Source organism: Maniola jurtina, chromosome 5, assembly GCF_905333055.1.
Source record: "Maniola jurtina chromosome 5, ilManJurt1.1, whole genome shotgun sequence".
NCBI classification, from domain to species: domain Eukaryota; kingdom Metazoa; phylum Arthropoda; class Insecta; order Lepidoptera; family Nymphalidae; genus Maniola; species Maniola jurtina.
In genome coordinates, this window is record NC_060033.1 from 15,643,331 (window position 1) to 15,656,766 (window position 13,436).

At 40.2% G+C, this 13,436-nt stretch overlaps 1 protein-coding gene across 1 annotated transcript; it reads right to left on the reverse strand.

Moving 5' to 3' along the window:
• Positions 1-13: 13 nt before the first annotated feature.
• On the reverse strand, positions 14-12,408 carry LOC123865019 (pancreatic triacylglycerol lipase-like). The gene is made up of 8 exons (XM_045905835.1): positions 12,318-12,408; positions 6,199-6,628; positions 5,228-5,324; positions 4,538-4,698; positions 2,344-2,466; positions 1,513-1,755; positions 663-843; positions 14-185 (listed from the first exon to the last, which is right to left on the reverse strand). The coding sequence occupies exons 2-8, from the start codon at positions 6,614-6,616 to the stop codon at positions 14-16; spliced, it is 1,395 nt and encodes a 464-aa protein (XP_045761791.1). The 5' UTR covers positions 6,617-6,628; positions 12,318-12,408.
• Positions 12,409-13,436: the final 1,028 nt, after the last annotated feature.

Here is a 13,436-nt window from a genome sequence, read left to right on the forward strand (position 1 = left end):
TATATTTTTTTATTTAGTTTTTACCCAACCCACCAAAGTAGTTTCCAATAGTCTGTATAATGCCGTCATTGTTTTTGTACTTAATGCCTTCAAGCCCCATCCCGTAGGGGTAGTTCCCGTCCGTGTACAGGAAGTACGAGCCATTGCTGCCGGCAGGTCCAGGTTGAGATTGGTAGCCCATGTAACTGAAAAAGTCTCTATTAAATTAATAGTTATCCAACGGAGGCCATAGTCTAATTTTTCAGTTGTATAGGCCGCGATTACAACTGTAAGGGAGCGTTTCCACTGACGTAGAGCTGGGCGGAGTGGACCATGAATTGGCCAATCACAGTGTTTAAAATCTGTATGATTTGACAATTTACGGTCCGCTCCGGTCCACTCCATCAAGCTTCGCATCGGTTGCAATGCACCCTTACTTTTACTCACGTAACTTCACGTAAGTAGCTTACTTAGTTAACTGAATTTACTAAAGTAAATGTACTCAAAAGAGAGTTTACTCCTTGCGACTCGCGTATTGGTCTCGATTCGGTCACGTATCACGATCGATATGACCACGCTACTAAAATTCCATTCCATCAGCCTGTATGCGTCCACTGCTCGACATAGGCGCCACCAAACACGTTCTTCCGTCTTCCTCATCCTAAGACTAAGATTGTAATCACCTAATTCCTGGATCACATTCCCCTTTCTTGAAAGCTTCCCAGTCCTTGCACTTCTTCGCTGGGAAAGCGAATGGATACACCACAGACTCGCCGTACATCAGCCACGTGCGAGTGTGGGAGCACCCTGGGAACAGGCAGTTGGGCTGCATCGACCCACTGTTGGGATAGTAGTCCTTGTGACCTGAAAGAGGAAAGCGTAAGTATAGCTCTCTTTCACTCTACCTTCTCGCCTCCGACCTCGGGAAGACCAATGTGTTTTTAAGAGATTTTGTCGCCTCCCAATATGTACCGAGGGGGTTCCTATATGTAACCCGACTAGTCGATGCCCGCAACTTCGCCCGCGTGGATTTAGGTTTCTCGTAATCCCGTGGGTACCCTTTGATTTTCCGGGATAAAAAGTAGCCTATGTTGCTAATCCAGGATATTATCTATCTCCATTCCTCAGCCAAATCCGTTCAGTAGTTTTTGCGTGAAGGAGTAACAAACATACACACACACACGCACACACACACACACACACATAGGACTAGGATAGGTCTCTTCCTAGGACATCGGGTATGTTGAAGATTTCTCCCGTTAACAAAAATCTCTTGCTTGTTGTGGCACAAGCTGTCGTGCCTACATGCAAGGTGCACGAGCCATGGAGAGTACATGCTCTAGGATGAGCCCTTGGGATATCCCGCAAGAGAGGTGCCGAAACGCGTTCATTAGAGTTTCCGGAGCCTCCTAATATGCCTGGCCACTGAGGGGGTTTTAGTGGGTAGGATCTTAAGATTCCTTCTATGATGAGATACAGTACACTGGCAGACAGATAGGACAGACTGACAGACGGAATCCTAAAAATACTAACCAACAGCAGCCTTGATCCCAAAAACGCCAGCATCAGTATGCATAACGTCCACGTACATAGCATCCGTATGTTTCAGCCTTAGCGCCGGGGCGACGTGGCTGAAGCAGGGTCCTGCCGGGTCCAGGCCGGATATCCGGCCGATCAGCTTTCCGGTCAGCACATTGAAGTGTTTTCCGGCAAAGCCAGCTATGTGCGCCCCCAGGCTGTATCCGATTATGTGGATGAGGGATGGGTCTTGACCATCTGTAAATATTTTTTTTGTTTTTTGTAAACTACGAATATTTTTATGCATTCAATATGACACTCTAATCCGACATTCCATCTCACACCTACGGCACCCCACAAAATACTGAAGTGGACGCAATTGCCCAAATGACGATGCAGAACAGGCGCGGCCATAAGAATACACCGAGAATACTACTACCACCACTACTACCACTATTATAGTTTGTAAACAAACGAACAAGGCTGTACCCAACCCCCGAACACGTTTTCAATAAATTACTATAACTATTCGGTCTAGCTAAAGATACCTACGCTACCTATCAAGGTGCAAGCAAGGGCAGGGTGCTCGAACCCCTACAATATTCGGCCTGTCGAGAAGTCACGCAACGAATTTTATGCACATGCTAATAATACCCTCCGGAGTCTTAGAACACCAAAAATACTAATTACGAGAAACCGTAAAATGCTTCACGAGATTTATTTTCTAAATCGTAACTTTGCTGTTACAGTTCTTTAGGCGCAGGACCCTAGCTCTTATGAAATCATAGTATCCTACTAGATTCTGTTGAATCTTATATATTATATTAAAGATATTGTTTTACTTACACTGTACCATATCAGCAAGTACTTGCCCCAACTTGTGTCCTATGAAGCGCACGTATGTGCTGGAGCGGTAGTAATGCCGCTGGATGAGCGGGCTGGCGTCCAGAGCTAGTAGACTGAGGTGATCTGTGCAAGTGCAAGTATAGTGTGCTATTTGAAAGAAGAACCGGTCAAGTGCGAGTAGAACTCACACACGAAGGGACGAAACCCTTCGGTTCCAACTTCCATCGTACAAGAAATAACACTTTTCAATGTTTTTGTCCCTGTAACCACACGGATTTGGGATTTTTAACTTTAGGTACTTGTGCTATAAGACACTACCTGCCAAATATGATCCTAGGTCAACGGGACCTAGATAGGTTTTTATTCCCTTGATGGGTATTGACTAGGGATTGCAATCCAGCGGCATTTTCAATCCAGCTGGATTTTTGCTGGATCGAAGCAAATCCAGCTGGATCCAGCGCGGACCCAGCATTTATAGATTTTTCAAAGAAATGCAATATTTTTTTATGTTTTTACTGTAGAAACTTAAATAACTAACTACTTATATTTATTTGTAGTTATAATATGAGCTTTTTACCTATAAAAAAGCGTTTTATATGAACTTTTAAAACCTTTTTTTTTTGAATGAAATTAAGTTTGTATTTAATCAATCGAAGTATGGTAATATTCATTATTATCTTTACACTTTTGCCATTTTATAGGTACGGATTCCATTGCTGAAAAAATTGTGAGAGCGAGAATCAAAAATCTTTGAAGACAATAGAATCTTTGGACTGAATCGAAATAGAATTTTTGTCCTTGCAAGAAATTGTCTAAATTGCGGAAAAAGTGTTGTTTGAAGCAAGGTTCGAGGAGTATGGTGGGTGTTTCCAACCACAGCTCCTTAATTTAACGACCGTCTGTCGTGAAATATGAGGTCTAACGTTATGCTGAAGCAGCAGTGGGCTAGAGCAATTGACCAGTCTCAGTTGTTTAACGTTAACGTTATTGTGACAGTTTTGAGTAGGGGTGGCGCTCCAAAATCGATGGTTTTGAGTAATGTAAACGCAGCACCCATAGCGTGTTTGTTGGTTTATTATGCTTTACTCAACTCATGCGGTACTTACCCATTTCTCGAGCTTTTTCACTTTACTAATTTGTTTTTAGTGAATAAAACTCGTTTTATCATTTACAAGTGGTTAGTGTACCACTAACTCTGACGTGGTTTGCAATGAATCCGCTTCGACCATCAAGCAAGCCCTAAAAACGTGCTGGATCCAGCTGGATTGCTGGATTGCGGATCCAGCATTGCAATCCCTAGTATTGACACAGACAGATAGACAAACGAATAACAAAGTGAATAAGGATTCCTTTTTATCTCTGGAAATACGGAACCCTGAAATCAACGAATGTGACTGTTATTTAAATATTAAGCCTACGCCGATTGTGTGCGCTAATTTTGCGACTTATTTTGCATTTGACTGTTTACGACATCATAAACCATACTGTTTACAATATTTTTTTTATAATACATTAGTGTCGAATTAAAAATTAAAGAACTATAAGTATAATATGCTGTTTACAATAAGTATTTAAAACAGTACATAGGTTGAATAATAATAATAATATTTTCTTCTTTCATCGCGGGTGTCCCACAGGGATCCATTTTGACCCCGTTTTAGTTGCTATCATACAAAATTATAATCCCGGTGGAATTGTAGTTTTTGTCAAACGTATGCACATTGAAGACGTATCATAAGTTTCAATAAGACCACTAGACTTCTTTTATCTCATCCGATTATAAATGTTTTTTACTTTTATTACGACACAACGAGACGCAGCATGCAGGCTGCGTCAAACTTTTGGCTGCGTTGTTTTTTTAACTAACTTGCGCTTGACTGCAATCACACCATGCTGATGATACAGCCTTTAGGTGCAGCGCGCCTGCCTAGAAGGAGCCTATTTACTCTTCTTTTGAAGTTACCAATAATAAAGCTAGCGGGGAAAACGGAAGCCAGGGGAGTATTCCATATTCTAGCAGTGCGTACATAATAAACAAGGAAGTAAATCCATGCCCGTGTCCGTAAATGAGTCCCTGGAATTTGTCTGGTGCGATAGGGGTTATTTTAGGCCCCGGTTTGTTTTTAGTTTATAAAATTACACAATCAATATAATGTGTTATTTATTGTACTTTTTGCTTAGATAAATAACTCACTTCCAGCAAAGAAGGACTGGGTCAAGTTGTTAAAAACGTCTTTCGTGGGGTCATCGCGGAAGCCGTGCGCAAAGATGACGAGACGCTTGTCGTGGTCGAGCTGGCGCACGCGGCTGAGGACCTCCGGCGCAGCGCTTATGTTCATTATTGTTGTGGAGTATCTGCAACGTAGCAACAATATCATGGAACAACATATTCAAAGTATAACTAAGCCTCAATATCTCAACGCATATAGGAGCGGACTGAAATCCGAACGGTCGGCGGTTCAAACTCTATTGTCGTACCCACTCCTAGCACAAGCTTAACGCTTAGTTGGAGGGGAAAGGGGAATGTTAGTCATGATTTAAAAACTTGACTAATATTCTTTAAAAAAAAAGTTTATTTTTGGCCATCGAAGTGGATGTATCATTTCTCATTCAAAGAGCTGCCGAATCTGTATTCTGAGAGAGCTGCATTGTATAAGGGTCTTTGTGAGTCGAAACGGCTAAGCGGGGGTGCGGGCCTCGAGGCATAGCCTTTGAAAGTACGAGTAGTTTCGATAACTGCAACGTGTCGCTACTAGATGGCATTAACAATGGTTGACTACTGAATGGAATACATGCATGGACGTAATAGCTTTAGGAATACATGTCTCTTTTGGCACTTGGCAGTAAATGAAGCAAGGTTAAACTAAGGAAAAATAGACTATACCTAGTTCTATAAAGCAGGGCAAGGCTGTCCAGGTCGGGAGTTTTCTCTCCCTTCATTTGCTCATACGATATTCCAAGCAATTTTTGAACATGTTCACCTGTAACGCAAATATTTCATAGAAATCAACAAAAAACCTGGTTCTTATACTTTTTTAAAATCCCGTGGGAACTCTTAGATTTTCCGGGATAAAAAGTAGCCTATGTGCTAATCCAGAGTATAATCTATCTCCATTCTAAATTTCAGCCCAATCCGTCCAGTAGTTTTTGTGTGAAGGAGTAACAAACATACACACACACACACACACACACACACACACACACACACACACATACAAACTTTCGCCTTTATTATATTAAAAGTGTGATAAGTGTGATTAGTGTGATTATCAGGTCCTCAGTATTCTATGACATCATCAGATTTGCGTAGTGAAATAAATTGAGTTGCCATTTTAACATCTCTCGGGAGCTCCTTAGGGATATGGCGAACTCCCGGCTTATGCCATTTCGCTGCGACATATTAATATGTTTTGGGTCAGATGGGGCACATGGTGACATCTACGATCAAAGTAGCGCGTAGAACCCCGATCTAAGCGACTATGATGCTAGTTGCAACTGCAAATTAGAATTCACCGAAAAATAGCACAAGTTTGCTAACTTTTGACACATATTATGGTTTAAGGTGCCCTCACAAATTGCCGCACGGCAAGCTCAGCACTCGGCCGCTCGAGGCAGCTCGGCTGCAGCACTGCGGCCGCGCTGCTTTGAAAATCCGTAAAACTGATACTTATTTCTAAAAAGTTTGCTAAGTAGAACCAAACTAAAAACTAGAATTATTTTCAAAATTCCCACATTTTTTGGCGATAGCTCCAAAACTATTTTTTTACAGTTAACGTCTATTTAGATATAGGATGAGAGAGAAGTTCACCACCCTAATATGCCAATACTCAAACCGCCATAAATGGACAAACTCACAGACGGAAAATCCCACATTAATGACCGCCTCGTCGATAGGTTGCTTCACAGCCTGGATCTCTTTCTGGACGCCCTGGGCTAGAGCTTCCATCCATTCCCATTCATCGGCCAAGCCCTCACTCGCAACAGCTGAACCATCAGCCGTGACATGTGTGACCCCAGCTGTAGCTTCACTTGTGACCTCAGCTGGTAACTCCACAATGACCTCAGATGGTGTCTCAGCCATGACCTCAGCTGGTACCTCAGCCGTGACTTCAGCCATGAAATCGACTGGTACCTCAGCCATGACCTCCTCTGTGACCTCAGCTGGTACCTCAGCCCTGACCATAGCTGGTACCTCAGTGACTTTAGCTGTGACCCCCGCCGAGACCGCAGTCGCCAAGGTGTAAGGGAGAAGCAGGTAGAATAGATCCAACATGTCACATGGGTTCTACCTTACCTATAACAGGCAGATACGAAAACAAAATATTGTTAAAGTTAAAAAATGATCCTATAAGGGTACCGTTTTTCCTTTTGAGGTACGGAACCCTAAAAACAGTTAAAATATGTGAGCCGGACTCGCACACGAAGGGTTTCATACCATCGTACAAAAAATAACACTTTTTTTCATGATGTAACCACGAATTCACAATTTCCGGATTTTTCCCTTTACCTACTTGTGCTTTAAGACGTTGCTACCTGTCTTTCATGATTTTAGGTCAACGGGTAGTACCCTAGTTTTGATTCCCTTGAAGGATTTTGACAAACAGACAGACAACGCAGTGGTCCTATAAGGTTTTCTTTTTTCTTTATACTTACTCGTAGATACGGAACCGTAAAAACGTTAAATTAAGTGAGCTCCATTTTGAAATCGATTAAAAAGAAAGAGTCACACTGTACGGAAGTTGTTAACGATAAGTATAGGCATTATGCATATAATAACAATTAAGTAAGACATTTTATAGCAAATCTTGATAGCACAGTGGTTAAAACGCATTTATTTCACAAAGTTCGAGTCCAAATCTGACAGCTTTAGATATATTTTCTTTACATATTATATTCATAGCTTTTAATTTTATTTATTTCAAACTAGAGAATGCCCGCGACTTCATCCGCGTGGATTTAGGTTTTTAAAAATCCCGTGGGAACTGTTTGATTTTCCGTAATAAAAAGTTGCCTATTGGGACGCAAGCTACCTCGGTACCAAATTTCATACAAATCGGTTAAGCGGATAGGTTTTTAGGAATCCCGTGGAAACTCTTTGATTTTCCGGGAAGTAGCCTATGTCCGTCCCCGGGATATAAAGCTACCCGGTACCAAATTTTGTCAGAATCGGTTGAACTGTGGGCCGTGAAAAGGTAGCAGACAGACAGACAGACAGCCAGCTCACTACTGAGCACGGATCTTTCCTCAAAGTGAGAAGGGTATAGAGGTTAGGAGAACTCTCAGTCATGAAGGTTGGTTACGATGTCATTTCATTTAAAGGTGAAGGAAAACATTGTAAGGAAATATACATGGCTGAGAGTTCTCCATAATGTTCTCAAAGGTGTGTTTAAAGTCTCCCAATCCGTTCTAGGCTAGTGTGGCAGGCTATAGCTTAAAAACCCTTCTCATTTTGTGTGGAGATTACGAGGTTCCAGGCTATCACTGGTTTTAAAGCTCACGAAGAGACAAAGAGAGTTAATGCATGCTCGAACAATATCAAGCAGTTGGAAAATGAAAAGCAATTTTTCCATAAAAGAGTTTTTCATACAAACTCACATTCGTGCAAATGATGTAACAAACACACCGACACAAACCAACTACGGTGTACCGTGAACTACATTTCTTTAAATAAGTGCAATAAACTTGTAATGAATGTACAGTCAGTAAAAGAAGTTGCATTTTTTAAATTCCGATACAAGTTAGCCCTTAATTGCGATCTCACTTGGTGGTAAGTGATGATGCAATCTAAGATGGAAGTGGGCGAACTTGGAAAAGGTTTGACAGTTTCATTAAACCCATACCTCTGGATCGGTTTCTACGTAGCAGCACACTGGAACGCCAGAAGTCTCCTAGCACAGTTCACGACATGTTATTTCACGTCACCATAGCATAATCTTTGACATATCGTCGATAGAGTTCTGTCACTCTACTTTGACCCTTTGATTCGATTTCGATTCTACAAATCTTCTTTTCAAAGAATTTTAAAAGAATTTTCATTCTTCCAGAAAGTTCTTCTTCTCGTTTCCTCGGTTTTGAGAATCATGGGTCCTTGGAGATGTCTTTTCAATCACGATATTGTTTTGACAACCTACCTGGTGCAGGTACCGGGTTCGATTTCCGAGGCAGTTAGGGAAATTATAATTTCTAAATTATCTCTGGTCTGGTGTGCTACACACGCTAAGTATAAGTCCATCTCCAGAATGCAAGTTAGTCTTATTGCTACGTCAAAATCGGTTCAGAGATGTAGACGTGAAAAGGAAGGTAACGAATAGACTGACTGATTTACTTTCGCGTTTACAATATTTTCAATCGGTCTTCTTGCGTCCACTGCTGGACATAGGCACGAGGGCACCACCACACACGATCCACCCACCCACTAATTTGCGCTATCTTCTTAAGGTCGTCAGCCCAGCAGGTCGGAGGTCGTCCCACAGAGCGCTTGCTGATACGCGGTCTCCACTCCTTGAAATATTAATTTAGAGAAGAAAAGAAAAGAAGATCACCAAAATTAAATGAAAAGCACCACACCTGTGACATGCCTACACAATCAGCAAATAAAGTGTTAATAGCAATTGATAAGAGTAATTACTGTAAGTATTGGAGTAATGGGAAAGTCGGAGTGAATCGGATCATTTTTGGAAAACCATAGCACAGTATAAAGTCGTCGACATTCCATCTACTTACACGCACGAATCGTTTTGAGTCATCATTCCTCATACGCATGGCTAAGGTTTGAAATACTCTTCCGCGATATGTGTTTCCTATCAATTACAATCCTGGTATCTGTAAAACAAGTGTGAATAGGGATCTTCTAGATAAACGCGTCCCATCTTAGGCCACGTCATCACTTTACATCAGGTGTGATTGTGGTCAAGCGCTTGCCTATAGTGAATAAAAAATAAAGAGAGACAGAGACCACAGTAATCTGACGCCTCTTTGGATCTCATGCTAAATGACGACCACGACGACCCTTCAACATAAGACCCTAATGTAGGACGTAGGCTAGTTTGGGTCACTCTTTTGTCCCTATTTACCGCACGTTTGCTAAACGGTTTCATGAAGCCTCTGTATATAACATCATATCCAACCTTACTCTTAACCTTACTCTGTGGGAGCAGTTCACACTGAGAGGAGTCCGTGCTCAGTAGTGAGCCGGCGATGAGTTGATGATGATGATGATATTATAAGTATAGTAAGCGACAGGTCGAGATTGCAATCGGGGTGGGGATGACCCGCACAGCCCGCACTAACCTGGTGCGGGATTGCTGTCTATAGATGGCTTCGTCGTTTGAAAAAAATACCCGAGTACGGAACCCTCGGTGCGCGAGTCTGACTCGCACTTTCACACACTCGTTAGTTTTATTTTATTTTACTGGATCTACAAACGTGGCAAGACCTGAAATCGACCAACGAGGCGAAACAGTATATTATGTATTTTTCAGTTTTCATTGGGAAAAGAGCAAGATACTAAATTCATTGACTATTGAACTTAATGCAAATAAACAATTATCTATTTGTTTTATTTTAAATTCTTTTTGCACACAAAAGTATTTTATAAGTACATACACGGATAAAACCAAAAAACTAGGAACAGAACTTTACAGCATGCAAAGGTAGTCTTCACTATGGCGATCTCACCCAGACAATTATTATTTGTTAATAATTATTTACGAGTATTATTGTTTAGTTGGTTAAGAAAGCTTTGAGTGTCTGTCGCATTATGGGCCTCCCTGTAAGGACAGATACCAAGTTTTTATTCGGTGATCTTATTAATAAAAATTTATTTTTGGACTCCATATCGATAATAATGCAACTTCCAACTAAAATCAAAATATACATGTATGTACAGAAGTTGCACAGTTTTATATAAATAAAGATAAATATGAATAGAACATGGAATTTTTCGCCCCACCTGATTAAACATTACTTTCTTTCATATTACGTCTAACAATCAACAATGCCGATTTTTCCACGTAACGGCTGAAAAACAAACAGATTAAACAAATAAAGCTAAATTAAGTAAATAGGTAGGCAATTTACGTACATACTCGGTATATTAATATATTCAGACCATTTGTTTATGCAGCCTGACTTTTAAATCTGTGACGGGAAACTGTTATGGCAGAAATACATTATTTTAATCATCATTATCATCATTATCAACGGATAGACGTCCACTCCCACCACCACAGCTGCACATAGGTCTCTTGTAGAGAATTTCACACGCCACGGTGTTGCACCGCCTGCAGCTCGATTGCGGTAGAATGACAGCTACAATGTCACAATCGCCTTAGACTTATTAGACTTGCCTTTACAAAAGTTTAAAAAAACCATTAAAAGTATGCTCCTGGCAAAAGCTTATTATACAATCGAAGATTATGTAAATGGTAAAAAAGCATGGATTTGACTCGCTCCAGCAATTGCTTGTTGTAATATTATTGTAAATTGAAGAATTGAAAAGAGCAACCGCCGAGTTTCTTGCTGGTTCTTCTCGGTAGGAACGGCATTCCGAATCAGTGGTAAATTATTTGACGATTCAAAAGCACTTGTAAAAGTTTATTTAATAAAAATCCTATTCTATTCTATTCTATCGCAATCACCTTTGATTGGTTCTCACTATATTGGCTACTTTGCAACAAGAATACCATTTTAGCCAATTACAATAATTCCGAATGTGTCATTTCAGCTTCGCAACCCGTTGAGTTATGGCGGACCTTCGGTTGCTGATTTAATCACGTGGATTCTAAATAGATCATTCCGAACAAAAAGACACATAGACATAAAACCAATCCAATATGACATTTTGTATTTTAATAAGACCAACGTGTTAAAAATTCATACTTAATATTATGCGAAAGGTTGTCTGTCTGTCTGCTAACTTTTCACGGTCCAATAGTTTAACCGATTTTGACGGGCGGGTGGTACAACCATGGTACAACGTTTGCTTACATCACGGGGAAGGACATAGGCTACTTTTTATCCCGGAAAATGAAAGAGTTCCCACGGGATTCTTAAAGACCCATCCGTATAACGGATTCATATGAAATTTTGTACAGAGATAACTTCCGTCCAGGAAATTGACATAGGCAACTTTTTATTCCGGAAAATCAAAGAGTTCCCACGGGATTTAAAAAAAACTTAATCCACGCGGGTGAAGTTGCGGGGCATCATCTAGTAAATAAATAAAAATAAAAACAAACAAAGCTCGGTCGACATTCGTTGACCCTCCAGCGCGTACATGGAACTGGTTTGCGCCTATGGGCCGATGCCTATTCATCCTTGTAAATAATATAATTATCATGATGTTCATTACTTGTTATTTCAATGTTGCAATTCAGTTAGATAGGTAGGAAGGTACACAGACAGAAAAGCGCGGTTAAAAAATTGCATTTCAAAACTTCTGGAAAAAATAAAACCAAGTCGTGCTTTCCTTATTTTTCGGGACTTAGGGTGAGATCTATAGAGCGCGCTCTGCCTTTGCTTAGACATATGACAGAGTTAAAACGAGACAGAGCTATATCTCTCACATAAATCTGTCTCGTTTTAACTCAATCTTAAGTCAGAGCAAAGTCAAAGTGCGCTTTGTAGATTTCAGCCTTAGAATAGCGTCGCGTCGCAAAGTTTGATGATAGGTAGATTTCATTAATGTTTTAAACAGGCGTGTGTTTGCTCTCAGGTGTCTACAATATACTTGCAATACGTGGTATAGAATACGTAATAAGTAGGTAACTTAATTATGTATGGAACACACAAAATAAGTTGCTAATAATATTAATTTGTTTAAGCTACACCGAGCAACCGGCGATACATTTCCAATAGTAATTTAAATTACTTCGTAGCTCAGCACTACAACGAAACTAAAACTGCTTCGTAGCCTGGTGGCAAGTCAAGGGTTAACTTGTATCTGAATAAAAAAGCTTTATTTTTAAATTTACGTAATTAATTATCACCACTATATCATTTTACAAATCTAACATTATTCTGACTCTCAAAAGGAGTAAGTATATACAATAGTATCTGTTTTGAATACCCAAATGATTTTGAGTTTGAATTTTGAGTTTGATATTTACGATCTCATAATACCTACGTAGTCGTGGCTGCTGTATTACATTTGCCATACAAGCAATTGCCCATCTTATCAAGTATCAACTTAAGTAAATCTTTAGGTTTTATATCCGTGTCCCCTCTTCCATTCTTAAGTCGTCGTTGGTTACAGAGATCACGTACAATTGCGAGCGGAATTGGCGGTGATGCTATGTGCTGCGTCAGCGAATTTCCACACGTAGTGCGTAGACATACTAAGTCCTCTGACAGTGCCTGGCTTCCCAAAAGGGTACCGATGGAATACGTAACTCGCAAGCCGGGCTACGCTCGTGCTACACAGGTTTGCGCAAATTGCGAGCCTCAATGGCTCAACTGTTAAAGGAGCGGACTGAAATCTGAAAGGTCGGCGGTTCAACCACCCGTTGCACTATTGTCGTACCTACTCCTGGCACTAGCTTTACGCTTAGTTGGAGGGGAAAGGGGAATAATGAACGAACTATAAACATTGCTAAGATTATTTTCTAAATAAAATAAAAATTTGCCCGACTGTAACACGAGCCTACGCCTAACACGTGCAAGCCGTTATAAATGGGTAAATACGGTATTATGTAAATAAAAACAACATACAAAAATATTCCATACATCTTTGACCGTCCATGGTTTCTGAGAAAACACGCAAAAAATGTTGTTTGAATTGTCGTCTTGCTCTTGCGAACTTAGAAAATGTCGCATCCATCAGATTAAACTATTATGTATTTATCTGAATACCTAATAGTTACATATACAATATTTTATATTTCATAGTGTAAGCACACTAACTATAAGATATTATTAAACCTATTAGGTACCTACCTAATATACAACCATGTAGTAGATATTATTATAGACATCTTTTTATAGGATTCTTTAGGATTATAAAATGTATACCAATTGATCCACCCGGTTTTGTTCAGGTTTATATACTTATATGTATATACTTAGGTATACAAAAATTATAGCGTACTAGCTGA